Genomic DNA, 22,779 nt, shown 5'->3' on the forward strand with positions numbered 1-22,779 from the left:
CCTAAATGACCTCCCTGCTGCCACTCTTGCTCTCCTACAGTCAAATCTACATAGAATAGCAAACATGGAACTTTGAAAACATTCATCAACTCATGTCTTTCGCCTGCTGAAACCCTTCAGCGCTTCCTTCAGTGCTTCCTGGAAATAAAATCTAGTCATTTCTAAAGCTACAATGCCCTATATAGATAAGAAACGTAACAGAGGTAAAGCTCACACACTCCTGGGACAGCCTTGGTTTATCTCCCAGTTCTGCTACTTACTGGTTGTGTGGCTTTGAGCAAGTCTCTTAGGTTCTCAGTTTCCTCTATGGATAATGAATGTTTCAGTAAGCTAATGTTAAGCTGTTCTTGGCTCATAGGAAGCTCTTTTCTAAGTATTAGATATTGTTACTATTTATATGAACTGACTTCTGACTATCTCTCTCTGTATCTCCTACTTTCTTCTTGGTCACTGTTCTCCAACTACAGTGAACTTTCTGTTGTTCAAACACACTACCTAACTTGGGCCAAATCTTAGCTGGCTGGCTCTTCCTCGTCATTCCCACATCAGTTTAAGTATGACTTTCTCAAAGACGCTTTATCACCCCCCCTGCCCCCCACCCTATGCCATTTCCTATGATGTCATTCTGCTTTATATTCATCTATTCGGAAGTACTTGGATTGTTTGTTTACTTGTTTATCGCTTACCTCATGTAACTAAGGAGATTAGGTTTAATGAAATCCAAGACAATGTATGACTCATCCACTGATATATCCCTGGAGACCCAGACTAACATGTAGCACATAGAATGTATTCAAACAATACTGTCAATGGATGGATAAATGAGTGGATAGGTGGAAGGATGGATGGATGAATAGATGGAATGATACTTAAATTTTGAGTCTTAAGAACGAACTGAAGTGGAACTGTAGAGAACAAGAGAAGGGACTGTCAAGCAGAAGGAACTGCATGTAAATAAAAGGGAATAAGAAGGTCTATGAATGCAATTGTAAATTCTTGCAGAGACTGGAAGCATAGAGTGAGTATGAGAAAGAAGTGGAAGCTGAGTCTGGAGAGACCCTTGATGGGAGCAGATCACTGAAACTCAGCACAGTATCTTTTTTCATAGACCAGAGTCCACAAATCTGGAATCACAGAACCCTCATTAGATGGATATATAATTTACAGCTAACAAAAGCAGTGGATGTGTACTTATCCAGTTACTAGAAAGGGGGTGGGGAGAAGAGAAGGGAAGGGAAGGGGAGGAAAGGGAAGGGAAGGGAAGGGAAGGGAAGGGAAGGGAAGGGAAGGGAAGGGGAGGGGAGGGAAGGAAAAAAGAAATGGAGGTGGGGGAGAAACTTGGCTATCAGCCTTCTCTCTATCTTCTTTACTTTTTTCAAACTCTGTCCTCCTGAATGTTTAATAGTCTTCTTTTTTTAATATAGAAAATTTTTGAGCAGTGTTGAAGAAAGTAGAAGTTAAAAATATGCCCAGCCCCACATGTGAGCCTTTTTGCACAGTCTGAAAGTAATCTGGGAAGTTACTGAAAGCCCACTTGCTTCTTTAGCACCTGGCTCATTATTTTGTTATGATTGATTTATTTAAAACCACTGTTTTCAACCTAATAATATTTTAGCTAAAAGTGTTCAGCAATGAATAGATCAAAAATTCATCCTTTTTTTTTTTTTTTTTTTTTTTTTTTTGCGGTATGCAGGCCTCTCACTGTTGTGGCCTCTCCCGTTGCGGAGCACAGGCTCCGGACTCGCAGGCTCAACGGCCATGGCTCACCGGCCCAGCTGCTCCGCGGCATGTGGGATCCTCCCGGACCAGGGCACGAACCCGTGTCCCCTGCATCGGCAGGCGGACTCTCAACCACTGCGCCACCAGGGAAGCCCCATCCTTTATTTTAATGATTCCATAATCCCATTCCATGCCCCAGTACTTCAATTTTTATTTCAATTAGTCCTAAAATATTGTTACCACACTCACCTTTCTGTAGTGCATGGGTTGCTATTAAGGTAGAGCACATCCATAAGATGCTCTTTATATTTATCAACATCTTGTCCTAGAAAGAAAAGAAGAAAAACACAAAGTAAATCATAAGCATTCAGGTTTGTGGGAGGCCATACATCACATTCTATTTGTGCATTATAGGTAATAAGAGTACAAGAAGCAGCTCCTCTTGGATTGTAAAAACAGGAGGAGACTTGCAATAGGAGAAGTTGTCCCAACACTTTAAATTATTAGTTTGACTCTCACCCAATGTGGTAGTTACCAAAATAATCCCAGAACCCAAACTGGGGACATATAACAATGTGGATGTGTGGGGCAACCACAACAGGGTAGGCTGTTGGAAGAACAATATAGACCACAGCCTAAGTAACTAGTGGCTAGGAGCTGGCACAAGGAGGGAGGGGCGACCACAAAATCTATTTAGAAACAGGAAGTTGGTCATAGATGGAGCAAGAGAAGATGGGGAAGCTATTGAGAGAGATGTTGCAAGAAAGGGACTCACATCAAATGTGAGGTAGGAGGAAACCTGTTGGTGGTTCATGCACATGGTATCAGAACAGAGAACAAGGATCTCAGCAGGCTTTTTAAAGCACAAACTCAATTTATTTTCTAGGAGGCTGAACAAACAAAATACATATATTATAAGAAGCTGTTAATTAGAGAAAAGGCCAGTGCTTGCCATGAGTTTTAAAGCAGTTCCAACTGTCTGAAGGGTAAAGAATGAAAGAAAACACCCTGTACTGAGAGCCAAGAAACCCTGCCCTGGCTTTGCCATTAATTCATTGTGTGAAGACATTTAACAAATCTGGGTCTCAGCATGGTCCCTTCCAGCTCAAATATCTATGAAGCTATCATTATGAGGAGGATAACTGCCATTGTTGGGGACCATCTAGAAATCAAAGAGCTAAGCTCAGAAGAACTGCAGAAGGCTATTTGATCTCCAGTTATTCCCTTCTCAGTTACCTTTAGGACTGTTCTATAACGGCCATTGTTGATTGGCTATCCTGTAGCCGCTCCTCTTTCTCTTTTCTAACAAAACTCTAATTCCATTCTAGTATCTACCCTCCTTCACACAGCCATATACCTTAGTGGAACCTGGGTCAAACCCCAGCCCAGGGGGATGATCCTGATTATTCTATGTCAATTACATTGTTCCCATTTCTTTTGCCAATGACTGGTTTTGGAATGAGTATATGATGCAATTTTGGCCAATGAGATGTGAGAGGATCTTGTGTGAAGGGGTTGCTCCTGGGAAAGGTATATTCATTTTAAGAAGAGAAAAAAGGAAGTGATGGTTGCTTTTCTTCACTGGACATTATCAAGATAGGATATACCTCGTGAAACTGTTGTATCTATCTCGCACCCATGAGTATATAAGATACCCTCTGGGATGAAGCTGAGAAAGAATCGGGAGAGGCAGGGCTGAAGTGCTCAGGCATTAGACCTACAGCCAACCATAACCTTGAACTTTCTTTATAGTAGATAATAAATTCCTTTATTATTTAAACCAATAAAATCAAGGATTTTTGTTGCTTGTCGCTGAAGGCATCCTAACTGACACATATTTGAGTTGGTGCCCTGCATAACTGCCTTAGAAAATATCTAAATTGTGTGATTTAGAAAACCTAGATTAAAAAGAAGTAAATGCTGTAAGAATGAATCCAAGTCCAATTTGGGCTCAAATTCAATTTCATAATTTATGACAGCTATACCTTTACTCTTGATATTCTTCCCTACCTGATTGCTTTATTTTATATATATTGAAATAAGTGTTAGAACCTTTCTTAAAAAAATTATAAAATTCTAGATATGTCCTGAAGACCATTTTTTTTTACCTAATACATTATATGTCTTATATTTTCCATCAATAGGCCATTTGACAACTCACAATGAAAAGTATACAGTTGATAATCCTAAAGTAACCTTGATAATTAAGTTTATTTATCATATAATTACTGAGATATGCTAATAAATGTTGTTACACACTAACTGGGAAATTATGTTTCTACATTTCTTTTTTATTAATAAGATACCACAGCAAGCAGGAAGTATATACCCATATCTCAATACTATAACAATATTTCAGGGAAAAATTAAGATATCAATTTCACATACCCTACAGTTTTCAACAAAATGAAATTTAAGATTGTATCATACAATGCTATTAAAGACAGTGTATTCCATGAGTACTAACTGAATCCAAATAAGAAACTTTTCTGTAATTGTGCTTACAAACAATAATTTCCTATTGTCCTTCAAGAAAAATTTTTCTTAATTTTTTTTCTTTTTTTAGGAAACTTTTATAAGCTTAATGTTAAAAGTCTATTTCCAAAATAAAATTTTAAAAAATAATAATAATAAAAAGTCTATTTCCATTGTCAAATAGCCGTGAATTCAAGTTCCAAATCTTCTGCTTATACTCTGTGATTTTTGGGTAAGTTACTAACTCTCTCATTTCCAGTAGCTATTTAATAGTGAAAAGCAGTACAATGAAAATTGATAAAAGAATGTATATAAAATATAGCTCAGTGATACACAGCATATTCAGTACTCAATATTTATTATTAAAATTTCTAATTCAAGCTTTCTACCAGTGTTCTCTTCCTGGTTTCATATCACTAGTAGAAAAGAAAAGTGTTTAAAGCTCTTAGATTTGAAAATTATAACCTGGGTTACTACTACAGCTGTGTACAACTTCATGCTCACAATAAATTGTCCTATAACTTATTTCTATGTGCTCTGAATCATTATTTAGAAACATGTTTTATCTCCTGTGTAGAACAGTAGGTTTCCGGAAGTCAGAGCCGGTATCACATTCAGCTTACTAATTCCCACAATATTTCACCCACAGTGCCAGCTTCAGAGTAGACCCTTGAGGTAGGTTTGTTGACCAAATGTGTGACCAACGCCCCTATTTCCTATTCAGAAATACATTTTGAAGAGAAGTGTCAACAATCTCTTTAAACATGGATGAGTGGGCCAATTAACACCTGAAATACATTTAATATTTACTGTGACTCAGTAATATCTGATGTTTATCGATATCTAGAGTGTTGGATCTTATAACAAAACCAGAGGGGAAGATGTAATCCTGACCAGGAATGGGTCTTCTGCATCCTGATCTCCTGTCCAAGGCAGATACTCAAAAGTCTAACTCTTTGTGCCATACTTCATCCTCATAAAAGTGGCTTTTTTTTGAGGGAGGGGAGGAAACAGTTCTTCATCTATATAACAAGTATACTCATCACTTGCTCAAGTAAGACTGTCCCTAAGACAAGGCTAGGGAAGGAGCCAGTGCATTAAAATTGCAAGGGAGAGATCAGTCATGTTTTAAACATATTTGCAAAAATATGTTTAAATAAGTTGCCAACATTTAAAAATTGGAGAGTTCACACTAAGTCCCAGATCTATGACTTCTTTTGGAAAATCAGACCTGGCAGCTCAAGGTCCATATTCTAGCTGGCCAGTCATTAGCACTAAGCAGGCAGTAGCCTCTGGCCTTGGCTCCGTGCACTCAAGCTTAGCACTGGCCCTGCTTGGCCTCTCATCCATTTCCACTCCATATAACTCAAATGCCCAAAGTTCTGACCTCAGAACTATATTTCCATTGCCTTTTCCTTAGAGTCCAGGGATGTCATTCCGTTTCTCTAATTTTTATAAGACTGTGTTCATGGTCATGGTTGTTAAAGCACACCATTTGCCTTCTTTGATTTTACTAAATGAGAAACTTTCTGGAGCTTCTTTGTTTTGAGCACCACTCCGACCCCCATCTCTATTCTTCTGCTCTTCTGTGTGTGGGTCTTGTAAGCATTGTTTGTTAGTGATAACGAGTCTGTCTGCACAGAAAGACCTGGGAGATATGACAGCCAGTGCCTATATTTAGTCTTCTATTCCAGTGAAGTCAATGAGAAGAGGAAAAAGTCATTGAACGATCAAGTCACAGCTGACTGAAGCTGTTTAATTGCCTGGGAGACACAAGAGACAAGGTCAACAGGATTCCTATCTATAAGAGATGTCTGCAGAGGGGAAAACGGTCAGGCCGGTGATGGGCTGCCTCAGAGAAAGAGAGAGCCAAGGTTCTAGTAAACAGATATTTAGCATTCTCCCTTGATCTTGGGGAAGCTCCACTGAGCAAAGGGTGACTTAAGGATGCAGACACAGTGGTTTGTCTTCTAGTTTTTGAGTTAGTTACCCTAGACAACCAATTGTCCAGGATACCTCAGCCACAAAGTAGATGTAAAGAGCATTGTCTATCATGTTGCTACGGAGTGCTTTCTCAAAGGAGGGAACGCTGTAATGCAGAAAGAGATATCATGGTTTAAACATGAAGTGTCGTGAATTTGCTTCACAGGAATAATGGCACCATGTGGATATACCACTAACATGTGACTGGATTCCTGCACCTGGACTTGGCTAAGCTTTTTCATGTCATTGCTCCTTAGCACTGCCCTGTTCTCTGCCTGGTGAACCTGTTCCCCCTTAATCTACAACACACTGCACTCTCCACTCCCATTCTCATGCTCTATTTACATCATAGCACGTCTCCCCATTGTATATGTATATTTGGGAATTGCCTTTCTCTGCCCTCCATAATATAAACTCCAGGAATGTAGCCTTTGATGTTTTGTTCACTGCTATATCCACAATGCCCAGGACACCCAGTAAATATTTGTTGAATGAATGAATATGCCCATTTTGTACATAATTGGGTGCATATTTTACACTATTTGGTACCTTACTTTCTTCACTTAAAACACAGTTTATCTCGGAGAATATTCTGAATCAGCTAATACAGTGTGTCTGTGTCATTTTTAACAGCTGTATAGTTTTCCCCTAGATAAATGTAGCATCTTTTATTTTACCAGTTCCTGTGATGAGCCTTTAAGGTGTTTCCAAATTTTTGCTATGAAATAATGCTGCAAAGGGCATCCTTGGCCATTTGCTTTGGGTGGCATTCATACCAATGTCTATATGACAATATCTAGAAGAGGAATTGCTGGGTCAAAAGGTATATACAGTTAAAAAAATTTTTGATAGCTATTACCAAATCACTTTCTAAAAAAGATGAACCTATTTACATATATGAGAGACCCAGTTTCCCCACAACTTGACCCAACACAAACTTTCATTAAACTATTTTTATCTTTATGGCTCTGATTGATGAAAAAATGGTGCAGAATATCATTGTTGTTTTAATTACTATTTCTTTAACTATGAATGAAACGGAGCAATTTTTAAGATGATGTTAAAATATTTATTTTTCTCTTTCTGCCAGCAGCCTGCATAAAACATTTGCCACTTTTTCTTTTTGATAGATTGTGGTTTAGTTTTTGGAAAAGGTCCTGGCATATCAAAATAGTTGTTAGTTTTTTGTCTCTCATATGTTGCTAATATTTTCCAGATGTGTTATTTGTTTTCATGTAAATAATTTAATTGTTATTGGTCAGATTTATTAATCTTTTCTAGTATGGCTTCTGGGTTTTACATTTTCCTTAGCATGGGTTTCACCTTTTCCTTAGCACGGGTTTCCTTACTCTTAGCTTATTATTTTAAAAATCTTATAATTTCCTCTAGTTATTTTTTTAAATGTCATTCCCTACATTTCATATTAGATCCATCTTAACTTTATTTTGGGATAAGAGATGAGGTAACGATTGACTTGTATTTTGAGTGAACCAATCCATTGTGCCCAATCCATTTATTGAATAATTCTTCATTTACACTGAATATCCATGTTCGTTTGAGCCTGTTTCTGGACGCTGTCTTCTGTTCAATTAAACTAGACAATTCTTTTTCTATTTAAATTGAAGTATAGTGGATTTAAAATGTTGTGTCAGTTTCAGGTGCACAGCAGTGATTCAGATATATAGAAATAGATATACACACATATATATATTCTTCTTTCAGATTCTTTTCCATTACAGGTTATTACAAGATATTGAATATAGTTCCTTGTGCTATACAGTAGGTCCTTGTTGTTCATCTATTTTATATATTGTTGTGTGTATCTGTTAATCTCAAATTCTTAATTTATCCCTTTCCCCTTTTCCCCTTTGGTGACTCTAAATTTGTTTTCTATGTCTGTGAGTCTACTTCTGTTTTGTAAATAAGTTCATTTGTATTGTTTTTTTTAGATTCCACATACAAGTGTGAAATTAGACAATTCTTAAAACAGTATGTCCCTCTCTAACACATTTTGTAGGTTTAGTAGGAAATACATGATTTGGGTAATGCTGTTATTATTAAGATCATAGAATTAGATCAATATGAGCCCCAGGAATATATCTTAACACCATTTATTTGTGGAGTTCTCATTTATCAAAGCCCTTTCACAGGTATTCACCCTTTTGATGTTTATAACTGCATATCCATTTAATAGATTTTTGACACCAAATGTCTAAAAGTTGTGTCTAACCTGGTTTTCTCAACTAGGAAATGCAACTCAAGCTTTCTGATTCTAAGCCTTTTCTGATTCTAGTGCTCCTTCCACTACACCACAGGTAATACCAGCTCAGTAATTTAATAATAAAAACATTATAACACATATTATATATGTGTTTATCATAAACTATGTAATCTCATGTTTATAGACATAAACACCTCTTAAAATTCTTAAGAAGAATGAGGTAGGATGTGCACAGAAAAAGGAAGGATGTATACAGAGAAAAAGGTAAACTTAAATGTAGATCTGCATTTACACACTTTTAAAGATGATAGATCTATCCAGAGGCATTTCAGGGAAACACAACAAACAAACAACATTAGATAAAGATGCTTTGCACTGACCACTGAAATAGAACCACCCCTGGCACATTCAGTGATAAGAACACGGCAGTCAAATACCCTGGAGAACATATACATAATATAAATGTATAAATGTATATATAAGTAATTAACCACATTTAGGCTACCAGAGGAAACTGGCAAATGTTCACTAACTGAAGTGGAGCTTGGCCAAGACATTTATCTCTACTTCTCCTTGTTCTGATTCCAAATCAGAGAGAGTACGGGCCTTGTGTTTTCTGGTAAAGTACAGACCTATGCAACAATCAGCATGTTTTCTCGTACCAGAGCCAGTAACCCCCAACAATGAGTATTTGTGAGTCCTAACTGGTTTCTCTAGGTGGGTGGTGGAATAATAGCCTACTGCAGTCATTCATTCTCTTCCTCAAAAGAACCATGGGTCTGGAGAAGTTCTGTTCAGTCACAGGGCAATATCCCATTTAAATACAGTATCTAGTGATGTTTGTCCATGAATAAAGTCAATAAAAATGTTTGAATCCCACTAGGCAAAAAGAGCTTAGTTATATGGCTGTTGGGTGACAGTGTTGGTTGATCTTTGTGCTCTCAAAGGGTCTGATGTTCAATTACTGACCAATCATTAACCACAAAGTATTTAAGAGTAATAATGTGAGGAAAGAAAGAACAATGACTATATCTTTAACATTAATCATATTCAGCCTTAAGTTAACTTTTTAGGTCCTTTCCAAACAATTTACAAGGGTGCAGATATAGGTATCTTAGGATAGCACAGGTATTTCCTTCCAGTTTGTAGGCACAGGGAAAAAGAAGAAACCTGTGTTTGTAAACATATATAAATCTAGGGGGATTCTTTTCAAACTTTAAATTTGAATTAAAGTTAAAATTAAATTCTTTTTAAACTTGAAATTAAAAGCAGGAAATACAATTTAGGGCTAACTTTATATATATATATTTTTTATCTACTAAGGAAAACAAAGCGAAACTTTGAATTCTTACACAAATCTTTAGCAAATGTCTTGAATCTCCTCCCTCTTCCCACCACCCACAAGATGAAGGACCGTGGACTTCCTGCTGGAGCAAGTAATTGCTCAGCCACTTTGGAATCCGTGGAACCCTTTGCAGTTTAGTTGGGACAGGCACATACAATTGTAAAATCTTCCTTTTTTCACATAGAACTCAGAACCTGAAGTCAGCCTCCGAAACCTTCTGCTTGATATGCCCTCACATCCCAGGTTACATACTCCCCAAACTGGCACAGATTTTATCTCAGAAAACTAGTTGTTGCTTCCATTGACGCCTTCCTATTTTTATATTAGACTCAAAACATCCCATTTTAGGTCTTTAGAGGAATATTTTCACTGTAGGGTTGGCACAATTGCCAAGCAGTGTTTAAAAGAATTTAGGTCACAGCTTTTAGGAGTCAAAAAGGAAGGGAAGGGGGATCAATTAGATGTCAGAATTGGAGATGGAATAGATCATTAAAACTCTGTTCTTCCAAGATAAAGCGAAGAAGTAGGAGAGTCTAAAATGTAGCACTAAGTGGCGGCATCAACTCTGGGCCGCATTCCCCCAAGTCACTAGCTCAGTCATTTCATAAATATGAGCTGAGCTCCCACTATGGGCCGGGCCCGAGCTAAAGCTCCTCATGCAAAGGGACCAGAGTTACACTCACAGCCCCTAAGGTTTGCGCTCATGGAATCTATCAGTCCTTTCAATGGCAATTGTTTGCCATGCTAGACGAACTCTTTAGGACGTATGGAAGGTGATTATCCTGTAATTGACCAAAAGTGATCTTTAAAGTCAATATATGGATCACAGGATAAACTCGTCTCATATTTCTGCCAAAAATGTTTGCTTGGAGTAAATCTTTACTTCTTTTCTGTCGCAAGGGGAAAATTCCTCCTACCACTCCCAAGAAGCAAGGCAAAAAAAAATTCAAATGGTTTTTTATTTAATAAGAGTGTTCAGCGCCGTAAGGATAGAAGTCTGGTCGGCTCCAGCAGCCTCCCGGAGCCTAAGCGCTGGGTGCGCCGCCGCTCCGCTCTCCCCGCCCCGCCCCTTTCCCGCGGAAGGACTAAAGCCACGCCCCCACTGGCCTCTGGGCGGGGACCCAGGCGGCGCCCCGCCAGCCTCTGCGCTGAGCGACTGCCGGTCCCGTAGTGCAGCTGTCTCCGAGCCCAAGAAGTCACACCCGTCTCGGGCCGGGAGCTGAAGCCCCAGCCCACGTGGCGGCGGCTGATGAGCCCCGGCGCCGCGGGAAGCGCCCGGTGCGGTTCTTCTCTTCGCGCGGGCTGAGGAGTGGAGAGATGCCCCCCGCCCCAGCCTCTCTAAGGGGCTAGTTCCTCCGCCTTCCCTCCCAGCACGCCGCTTCAGTAGGGTTTGTTATCGCTTTGGGGATTTAAACAATGGCTTAAAAGGAGACGCGAAATTTAGTCCAAAACCTTGAAAGGAACCCGGCCGGTCCGCTCCCGGCTGTTTGCGTGCATGTGCCCCGTCTCTGTTCCTTTCTTCTTCCCTTTCTCTCCACCGTCCCTTTCCTTCGCTTTTCTCCTTTTTCCTCGCGGCGCCCTCCTCCCAAATTTCCACGTTCGGCGAGTGTTGTGAAATTGAGGAAATTTAAATGTTGGATTAGGGTCCCTTCTTAGGCAATGGTCTGGGGCGGGCCCCTAGCTTTGGGTTCGAGTGGTCGTGGGCCTTAATAAAATTTCCAAAAGTAAGGCATTCTGTATGATCTTTCTTAAAGTGACGTCCAAGATTGAGCGCCAAGCCCCCCGAAACCTGGATCCTCCCTTGGCCACGTGCGTTAGTCCACCAAACTGCAGGCTTGGCCCAGAGTGCCGCGCATGTCCCAGCTGACTCTGGAGAAGGCGCTTCGGCCCTTAAAGACAAGTCTCCTTCCTGGGCCCTCCAAACCCCTAGATTTACGTCGCAGATTCCGAAGTAGAACACTAACAACTAAAGGGGAAGCTAGGGTGCTCTATCCTTGAATACATGGCTGTGAAAGCGGCTCATTGGTTTGGGGTGGCGGGGGGCTCGTTGTCCTCCACATGTGCTGCATTTCTCCATCAGGGGGCGCCCACACCCACCAAGAAACTCCCTATTCCTAGACATCTGGGTTCTGCAAGCTCGAAGCACAGTAAGTGGGGGTAGATCCGAAGGAGCGCACCGTCTCCCTCGCTCCTCCCTCCTTGCCAGCCTCCGCGGACAGAGGAGGCAGGGATTTCACACTAGCCATTCATTTGTCAGCCGTGGGGGGAGGGGACGCAGGAGCGAAAGAGACCAAGCAGAGGCTGGAAGAGGGGAAGAGAGGCAGAGAAGATGGAGACAGAGAGGGAGAGACAAAGATGAGAAACGGACACAGATAGCGAGACTGTCCTTCCGCCTGTGGGTGTGCGCACCGCGGGACAGCTCTCCAGGCGCCGCGTAGATTTCTCCTCCCTCCCGTAGCATCTCCTGGGGACTTGCAGGACTTGCTACGGCGCAGCTGGATCCGAGAGCAAATAGTTTAAGCTATGACACTAGTTTTCTACCTCGCTCTCCGCTGCCTAACCCACTGACTGCTCCACGCCCAGTGACACAGACAGTGAGCCTGGACAACCCTGATGCCCCCCAGCCCTCACGCACCAGGGATGTAGACCGGCGGCGCCCACGCCTCCGCAGGGAGGTGGGGCGCTCCAGCCGAGGGCGTCCCCCGGAGCTGCCGCCACTCGCTCTCCGCCGCCACAAGACCCGCCAGTAAAGTTGCTCAACTAGGGCCGCGGGCTGGGAGGGGGTGGGGAAATGGAAGGAAAAGGAGGACTGCAGTAGTCCGGGCGAGAGGGCTGGTCCTAGAGGCCCCAGATTCGGGTCCCCGCGCCACCTTTGTCTGAAGAGCGATCTGAGCGCTGGTTTGCTCGTTGAGACCAGAGCAAAAGCCTCCACTTCGCTCCTCAGGGTGAGATAAAATTCTTGCACATCCCTACTGGTTCGGGGCAAGCTTTTCCCGCCCTGGCGCCTCGCAGACCTCCGCGTCGCTCCAAACACCCCACCCCCATCCCTTGCTCCCTCCCGGCCGGCTCCGGCGCACCGCGCGTAGGACAAAAGAACCCAGGGGCACCGGAGAGAGCCTTGACAGCCCCCGCGTCGCCGAAGAGACGCGGACCGGGGACCCTGCACCTCCCCGACCGGACCTCCTCCCAGACCGCCCGCGGGCTGAGGGGGTCACGTCCGCGCAGGTCCCGGATCGCCCTGTCAGAAGCTGCTTGGGAACAGCTTTCCAGGAACGCCGGGCACGGACCACACATCAGGGGCCGGGAGCCAGGTGGCCTGCACCAAAGCGGCTTCGGGGACTTGTATGTGGGCAAGTCTCGGTGGTCCCCATTCAAACTTTTGCCTCGAGCAGGTTAAAAAAAAAAAAAAAAAAAAAGGATCAAGGTGCCAAGGGTCCCTCCTCTCCAGCTTAAGACCCCACGACGTTTCTAGGGGTTCTCTGCATTCCCTTCCCTCCCTTCCCCCAATTCCATTTGTCCTTCTACTCCCACCCCACCCCGGGCTTCTTTTGTCTGGATCTTTTTCAGCACCAAGGTCCCCCTGTATTCTCCTCTCCAAACATCCTTCTGAAAGTTACCTGCATTTTTTACAGTGCACATATTTTCTTAATTTCTCAGAGCTAGTTCTCTTAGCTTTAATTAAAGCCTTCTACCAATTACAACGTACTTCTTTTTTTCTAAACTCGATTTTTTTTCCTATAAGTTTTTCTTTTTCTTTTTCTTTTTTTTTTTAAGGGGGAACAAAAGAAACGTGATTACCTTGAAAGACGGCTTTACTGCAGTTGAGGGGAAAAATTCACCTCAGCGCTGCGCGAATGGGCTCGGCGTTGCCGGGGCGGGTCACATAGGAAGCGCGGTGGCCTGGGGAAGGGTGCGGGATGGTGCTGGAGGATGCGGGAGGATGCGGGGCTGACCGCAGAGCCCGGTCCCAGCGCCTGTCCACAGCACCTAATGTTCGCGGCTGTTGCGCCCGCTCGCCTGGAGTTCCTCCCCAGAAAGGCTCGGGGCAGCTCGCCTGCAAGTTCAAATGCGGGTTGTGACACCCATCATCATTATATCACAGTACCGTCAGCACCGAGGAGGAGACTCAGCGAGGAGGAGGAGGAGGAAGAGGAGGAGGGTTCATTCACAGGCTCCTCGAGCGCTCCGCAGCTTCAGCCACTCCTAAAAGCCCAGGCTTGGAAAGCAGGCAAAGGAGCGGAAAGGCAGCTCCCCGCGCTTGCGGTAGGGACCGCCTGCCTCCCTCCCCAGGCACTCCCACCTCTCGGCGTTTCTTCCTGACAAGAAGTACCAATCGGCTTGGGGACAGCAGCGCTCCCCATTCAGCGACTCACTAAGTAACATCGCGCTGTGCGCAAGGAAACCACTGCCTTCCCACCCCTCCCCACCCCCGCTTCCCCGCCCCCCGTGCTGCTAGTTCTGGGTTAGGGGAAAGGAGCCCCCAGGCTCCTGTGGGGCAGGCCAGCACTAGACAATTGAGTACCGTCAGTGCTTCTCGGGAGCAAATGAAACTCTGTAAAATCAGCAAAGAACTTGGTTACAGTGTGTTTACGCGGCCACCGAGCCTGCCTGTCCCATCTGAGGGAAGTGTCAGGCTCCTGGCTTCTGCCAACCTGAAAGAGACACTGAGAAAACGAGATCCTTCTGAGACCTAGAGGGAAAGCGTAAGAATTCCCCATTGCTTTCCCCGGGAGCTGCCCAATGGGGAACCCAACGTCATTGCGCAATCTACAAAGACCCCGGTAATAATGGGCCGGACAGGAAATTCCCCGAAGCAAATCCCTTGTCGGATTCAAACAGATCCTCTTCCCCTGCCAGAAACCTACAGAAGTCTAGATTCAGCTTTCTTCTTTCTTTCTTTCCCTCAGTGTTTCAAAGTGCCCCTCATGGTAGAACATTTAGCAATTTTTCTGACTAACAGAGGTTCCTTGGATATATCAATCACCATCCTTGTGGTCAGGAAACGGGACCATAATCTTTCATGAGTTTATGTGATTTTTATATCTAGCCAGGTCCACCCGACTATGTAAACAGCATCAACACATGGAAGAGTCCCCTGCATTGTGTTACAAAAGACTTCCAATAGGACCTGACAGAGCAAGGGTCAACCAGTTGACACAAAGGATTTCTGCCCCCTAGAAAAGAGGGACTTTGTATCTTACTTTTCTTTGAAGTCAAGTATTGAGTTTATACAATGGAAACAAAATAAATCCAAGGTGCATATCAGTTTAACACTGGGGATACTGGAGTGGAGAGCAAACTTTTCTTTCTACACAAATATGGAAGTATTCCAAATATGGAAAATGAGATAATTCTTCTCTCTGAAGTCCCTACTTATAAAATTATATCAAACACAACACCTCACAGAGTGATGATTAAAGGAGAAAGTCCATTTTCACTCTGAATTTCTTTGAGTAGGTTGGCTTAAGCTCATACTTTAAAACTTGTAGCAGCCTAGACTCTTGTTGTAATGTTTCTTTTGAAAGTTGTATGTGTTCTGCATTATCATAGATTTTAATTAATAAACAGGTAGAAGATTTGTTAGGAGAACTTCAGTCCTCAAAATGTGCATTATTTATCTATCTATCTATCTATCTATCTATCTACCTATCTATCTATGAGCTCACTACAGTGAACGATGTAACTATTAATTCTAGGATTTGGAAATCAACTTATTTGTTTTCAAAATGATTTATTTATTCTTAGTACTGTTATTATACGACCATTTCCAACATGGAGATTCTAGTCCATTAAAATATATTTAGAATAACAGAGTCATAGAACAGAATTGGAGTTCAACCTTTACGTTTAACAGATAAGCAAACTAAGGCCCAGAAAGTGACTTTCCTAAAATTACACGATTAATAGCAAAGCTGTTACCAGCACACAACTCTTGACTCCTGGTCCAGTGGTCTTTTCAGTGCTCCTCATAGCATCTTTATGACCGAGATGAGCTCACTCAGAAAGGGAGAAAAATGAAATAAGAGTCTTTATTGAAGTTTATACCCAGGCATTAGGTTAGACCTTTCTCTGAAACACTTCAAGATATATATTATTATTCTCATTTTTAAATTTGAGTGAACCTAGTTGAGTTCCAAAGAATTTAAGTGTCCTGCCCACAGCCACTTTTTAAGTGGTAGATCTCCCAATCTGAAAAGCTTATTATCTCCCCATTACCCTGTTCTCCCTTCATAATACAGTTAAGTAAAACTTTTCTACAAAGGAGACCTAGAGCAGAAACAAGAAACTAATAGCAGATTAATATCCATTTTCAAGCAAATGTTAATGGTTAACATTCACTACAAATAATACCATCTGTACATAATGGAACATGATTAAAATTATGGGTCAGCTACTCCTTACATACTGAGATCTTTTCCTTTATCTTGCCAAATGTGTTTCTCCAGCCCTCCAACGTTTTGGTTCCTTGTAGTGTCCATAGACATTACAACTCTTGATTGAGTAGTTCTACAGGGCAAAAGCACTTTCTCAGGCAGACATAACTAGTCAGAACTTGGACAAAGTTGAAAAGCTTTAAACTGCATGCCTTTTCTTTACCTTGGCTTGTAACATTATTATTTAGAAAATTAAATGCTTCTTCAAGCTGTCAAATAACCAGAATGAAATGACACCCCTGAATATCTGCTTTCTTTCTCTAAGGCAGATTTCGCCCTCTAGCTATGTATGATAGAGAAAGAACAAAAAGGAAAGCATACCTGGTACATCCAGGATAGAGTCTACAGCTGTATTATTTCTATGTAACTCTCCTTGAGGACATCTTTATTTTTCTTTCTTTGTTTTTTCTTTCCTTCCCTTCCCTTTCTTTCCTTTCCTTTCCTTTCCTCTCTTTTCCTTTTCCTTCCTTCCTTCCTTCCTTTCTCTCTTTCTTTAATCAAGAAAAAGAGAATGAGAGAAAGTTATTTCTTATTCTCCTATGTCTGAAAAATCATCAGAAGTTCTTGAATGAGAAAATATATATTTGCAGCTTTTATAACTAAAACTATATTTGCCCAATACACTTGTCTGAATTAAACAGTAATTAAAATATCATTCTGTGCATCCCCCTTTAAATCATGTCCTTGTACTGGGGATGTTCTGTATGTAAACTCCATGGTCCCAGGTGTAGATAAAACAAGCTCTTCATTCCCAGCGCTGGTGTCTACAAGAAACCAGAAGCCAGAAGCTATGTGCCTTGCTTCATTGCCTTGATCTTGTCTTTAGGAACTTGGCTGAGGTCAGAGGGCAGCCAGCCAAAGACTTAGAGAAGAAAGGTGTAGATGTCAGGTGGGTCTCCAGAGAATTTCATTATCTTTATCTAAACCTCCTTCTGAGGTCCTTTAGGATCACATTTCAGTCTTCTCCTTTTTTATTGATCAGGTGAAGTGTTCTTAGACATCGTATTATCTGTTGCTGCACTAGGAATGACAAGGTTCCAGTCCCATCCACACTCCGAAAACAGAGTTCACATTTCAAGTCCCTGATCTGGCTGATCCTAGGCACAATGAAGCAAATATCCTCTCTGGGTGGTGAAAGAATGTGAAAGATTAAAAATGCACCTTTAATGAATTCCAAAGACCCTAGAAAAAGGAAGTCAACCCTCTAAGATTGCTTTAAAAAAAAAAAATTACAGATTAGGGAAAGACATTTTACCCAACATTTCAAATCTTCTTTGGTTTCTAGGAAATGCAGAACTATTCAATAATATAAGGTCTTTGTTGCTTTCTTTAAAAAATAAAAGAAACCCTACAAAAGGCAAAGTGATGGTGACAAGCTCATTACACTTTAGCCTGAAGTATATAAATTACTCAGAGAAATTAAATACAGACAAATATCCTTAGAAAGCCATGAAGAATGCGATTTTTCCCCCCAGAAATCAGATACCAAGCCTTTGCTCCCCAACCTCCAAATCAAAATGTTACAGTAAAATGTTTCTTTCAATAAAAGAGTTCTTTTTTTTTTTTTTTTTTTGCTGTAAATGTCCTGTTCATGGTTGGGTAGATTTCTCCAGAACTTAACTGGAAGACCATCTACATCATGACAGAACTATGCAAGCCAAAGCCAAGTTCCAACATGGAGTGATGGGAAAGGCTGGGCTGCTGAGAGGAGATGACTTCACTGGGGAGAAGGGAGGCTCTCTGAGTAGGTCCATGCTGCAGCCAAATGGCTCAGCACATCTGCACTTGCCCTGGGGAGGCTGCCTGGAGGAGAGTATCAAAAATGCCATCGTTTTTGTAAAGGGAAAGATCAAGGCATAAATAAAGCAGTCCAACTAAATTGAATCAAAGATAACAACCTTACTCCTCTCCTTCGTCACTTTCTCAATCTCTTTTCTTTTCCTCCCCACAGACTGACAAGTATAAGGTGTTTTTTTTTTTTTAATTTATTTTTATAAAGCATCTGTCTGACTGAACCAAGGCAAACCGAAGAATCTTGTTTCTGAACACAAGGAAGCGGTAGAGATCTTAGAATCTATGCGGCAGGGCAGAGAGCAACGCAGAGGTTTTCTTAAGAGGCAAAACTTTAGCAGTTGCTGTGTATTTTCAGTGAGTACCAGGCTCCATGTATTTAATTAGAGGACAATGGGACCCAGAGGACAAGAAGCTTAATGAAAGCATCATGGCTGGGGCAAAAAAAAAAACATAGCATCATTACTGTCTCCTGTGAGCAAAGGTGGAAGTAAGACAGAAAACAAAGGACGTTCTGCAGAGTGAGAAGAATGTTTGGAGAACTCTAGTACAGGTATCAGAACAGGGAGTAGAAGTAACAGCAGTTATTATTTTTATTCTATCAGTAAAAAGAATTGAAGGACGAGATGAATGTCAGGGACTTTAGGCTCTTGTCACAAAATATGAGTGATCACATTTTAACCCTGTGATACAAATGAGATTAAGTATTTGCTATAACTCATCAAGAAAAAAAGAAGAGAAGAACATCTATAGACTCAGCAAATACTTGTCACAAACAGACTGCTCTCAATTTCGTTTCTACTTTCTTTGCTCAAGTCCACAAACATTTACTGAGCACCTTCTATGTGCACTGTTTTAGACCTTAGGTATTCAGGAATAATTCAGAAGGTAAGAATTGCTTCCCATCCTAAAGAAGTTTATAATTTCTATAGAAAAAAATTAATTTATTAGAGTAGTCAAGCTTATGACCTACATAATGACAAATGAACTTAGAGGGGGAAAAAAGTATTTGTGTGTGTGTGTCCTTTAGCTGGTTCACTCAGCCATCATTTAAAAATACGCCACTGGGGGCTTCGCTGGTGGCGCAGTGGTTGAGAGTCCGCCTGCCGATGCAGGGGACACGGGTTCGGGCCCCGGTCCGGGAAGATCCCACATGCCGCGGAGCGGCTGGGCCCATGAGCCGTGGCCACTGAGCCTGCGCGTCCGGAGCCTGTGCTCCGCAACGGGAGAGGCCACAACAGTGAGAGGCCCGCGTACCGCAAAAAAAAAAACCAAACAAAAACCAAAAAAAAACACGCCACTGACTACAAATGGATCAGGGAAGAATGGTAGCCCAACAAATCTATTTCCTTTACTAGAAAATCTCTTCACACACACATTCTACTGACATTGAATCCTGGGCATTAATCTAGTTATAGATGAAGAAACTGTGCTTCTTACTTTTCCATAATAAAAACAGTTGGCTAGATGATATGTACTCAGAATTCATTTTAAGTTTCTGAAAGTCTTCCAGAGTTGACAAATCAAACCAAAGTTAAAAAGTGGATATCAAGTGGGGTTTATCCCAGGAATACAAGGATTCTTCAATAATCGCAAATCAATCAATGTGATAAACCATATTCACAAACTGAAGGAGGAAAACCATATGACCATCTCAATAGATGCAGAAAAAGCTATTGACAAAATTCAACACCAATTTATGATAAAAACCCTCCGGAAAGTAGGCATAGAGGGAACTTACCTCAACATAACAAAGGCCATATATGACAAACCCACAGCTAACATCGTTCTCAATGATGAAGAACTGAAACCGTTTCCTCTAAGAACAGGAACAAGACAAGATTGTCCACTCTCACCACTATTACTCAACATGGTTTTGGAAGTTTTAGCCACAGCAATCAGAGGAGAAAAAGAAATAAAAGGAGTCCATATCAGAAAAGAAAAAGTAAAGCTGTTACTCTTTGCAGATGACATTATACTATACATAGAGAATCCTAAAGACTCTACCAGAAAACTACTGGAGCTAATCAATGAATTTGGTAAAGTAGCAGGATACAAAATTAGTGCACAGAAATCTCTTGCATTCCTATACACGAATGATGAAAAATCTGAAAGAGAAATTAAGAAAACGCTCCCATTTACCACCACAACAAAAAGAATAAAGTACCTAGGAATAAACCTACCTAAGGAGACAAAAGACCTGTATGCAGAAAACTATAAGACACTGATGAAAGAAATTAAAGATGATACAAACAGATGGAGAGATATACCATGTTCTTGGATTGGAGGAATCAACATTGTGAAAATGACTATACTACCCAAAGCAATCTACAGATTCAATGCAATCCCTATCAAACTACCAATGGCATGTTTCACAGAACTAGAACAGAAAATTGCACAAATTGTATGGAAACACAAAAGGCACCGAATAGCCAAAACAATCTTGAGAAAGAAAAATGGAGCTGGAGGAATCAGGCTCCTGGACTTCAGACTACACTACAAAGCTACAGTAATCAAGACAATATGGTACTGGCACAAAAACAGAAATATAGATCAGTGGAACAGGATACAAAGCCCAGAGATAAACCCACACACCTATGGTCACCTTATTTTTGATAAAGGAGGCAAGAATATACAGTGGAGAAAAGACAGCCTCTTCAATAAATGGTGCTGGGAAAACTGGACAGCTACATGTAAAAGAATGAAATCAGAACACTCCCTAACACCATACACAAAAATAAACTCAAAATGGATTAAAGACCTAAATGTAAGACCAACACTATCAAACTCTTAGAGGAAAACATAGGCAGAACACTCTATGACATAAATCACAGCAAGATTCTTTTTGACCCACCTCCTAGAGAAATGGAAATAAAAACAAAAATAAACAAGTGGGACCTAATGAAACTTAAAAGCTTTTGCACAGCAAAGGAAACCATAAACAAGACAAAAAGACAACCCTCAGAATGGGAGAAAATACTTGTAAATGAAGCAACTGACAAAGGATTAATCTCCAAAATATACAAGCAGCTCATGAAGCTCAATATCAAAAAAAACCCAAACAACCCAATCCAAAAATGTGCAGAAGACCTAAATAGACATTTCTCCAAAGAAGATATACAGATTGCCAACAAATACATGAAAGGATGCTCAACATCACTAACCATTAGAGAAATGCAAGTCAAAACTACAATGAGGTATCACCTCACACCAGTCAGAATGGCCATAATCCAAAAATCTACAAACAATAAATGCTGGAGAGGGTGTGAAGAAAAGGCAACCCTCTTGCACTGTTGGTGGAAATGTAAATTGATACAGCCACTATGGAGAACAGTATGGAAGTTCCTTAAAAAATTAAAAATAGAACTACCATACGACCCAGCAATCCGACTACTGGCCATATACAGTGAGAAAACTATAATTCAAGAAGATTCATGTAATGTTCACTGCAGCTCTATTTACAATAGCCTGGAAATGGAAGCAATCTAAGTGTCCATTGAGAGATGAGTGGATAAAGATGTGGCACATATATACAATGGAATATTACTCAGCCGTAAAAAGAAACGAAATTGAGTTATTTGTACTGAAGTGGATGGACCTAGAGTCCTTCATACAGAATGAAGTAAGTCAGAAAGAGAAAAACAAATACCATATGCTAACTCATATATATGGAATCCAAAAAAACAAAACAAAAAAGAGGTTCTGGAGAACCTAGGGGCAGGACAGGAATAAAAATGCAGATGGAGAGAATGGACTTGAGGACACAGTGGGGTGGGGGGACGGGTATGCTGGGACGAAGTGAGTGAGTGGCATGGACATATATACACTACCAAATGTGAAATAGATAGCTAGTGGGAAGCAGCTGCATAGCACAGGGACATCAGCTTGGTGCTTTGTGACCACCTAGAGGGGTGCGATAGGGAGGGTGGGAGGGAGATGCAAGAGGGAGGAGATATGGGGATATATGTTTATGTATAGCTGATTTACTTTGTTATAGAGCAGAAAATAACACACCATTGTAAAGCAATTATACTCCAATAAAGATGTTTAAAAATCAAGTTAAAAGGTGAAAGGAAAGCATTAAATGTCATTCTAACAAGAAAAGAATTCAAGGAAATTGCTCACTCCAAGGACACTAGGGTCCTTGGCTGTTGAACATGAGTATCAAATGTAGACATTAAAAAACTAGAGAAAAGAACATTGTGCTAAAAACTGTTATTCTTCTTAGTCCTCAGAAAGTTGAAATAATTTTATTTTAAATATAGTATCAAATTTATAGTTTCACTCAAAACTGCAGTTGTGAATGTATAATGGCCCTTCCCGTGCCCTATTTCTGCAACTCCTTTGGGGAATTTTTATCTCTTTTTCTCTCTGTTGGTAGCTGCCTGTGACTACCTCCTCCTTCCCATACCATTTCACAAAATATTTTTTTCCCCTAGTTTTATTGAAATATAATTAACACATAACGTTGTATAAGTTTAAGGTGTAAAATGTGCTGATTAGATACATGCATATATTGTGAAAGGTTTACCACAATAAGCTTGGTTAACACATCCTTTAACTCACATAATTACCTTTTTTTTGTTGTTATGGTGAGAATATTAACACTCTACTCTAACAGCAACTTTCAAGTATACAGCACAGTGTTGTTAACTATAGTCACCATGCTGTATATTAGATCCCTGGTACTTACTCATCTTATAACTGAAATTTTGTACCCTTTGACCAATCTCTCCCCATTTCCCCCACCTCTCATCCACTGGCAACAACCAACCTACCTCTCAACATAAAAGGCCATATATGATAATCCA

General features: G+C 41.1%; 1 protein-coding gene across 6 annotated transcripts in view; it reads right to left on the reverse strand.

The window, feature by feature from the left end:
* The window catches only part of VCAN (versican), a 114,642-nt gene extending 100,525 nt beyond the window's left edge, over positions 1-14,117 (reverse strand). For 3 of the 6 annotated variants that reach the window (XM_032625424.1, XM_032625426.1, XM_032625422.1), the window contains exons 1-2: positions 13,542-14,117; positions 1,969-2,044 (exon numbers count right to left, since the gene is read on the reverse strand). In XM_032625424.1, coding sequence (XP_032481315.1) covers positions 1,969-2,038 — 70 coding nt within the window. In that variant the 5' untranslated portion in view covers positions 2,039-2,044; positions 13,542-14,117. Of the gene's footprint in view, positions 1-1,968; positions 2,045-12,378; positions 12,481-13,541 lie in introns of those variants that run through there. The other 3 variants (XM_032625427.1, XM_032625425.1, XM_032625423.1) reach the window with 3 other exon arrangements.
* Between the last annotated feature and the right edge of the window lie 8,662 nt (positions 14,118-22,779).

This window comes from Phocoena sinus, chromosome 3 (assembly GCF_008692025.1).
Source record: "Phocoena sinus isolate mPhoSin1 chromosome 3, mPhoSin1.pri, whole genome shotgun sequence".
In the NCBI taxonomy this organism is placed as follows: Eukaryota; Metazoa; Chordata; class Mammalia; order Artiodactyla; family Phocoenidae; genus Phocoena; species Phocoena sinus.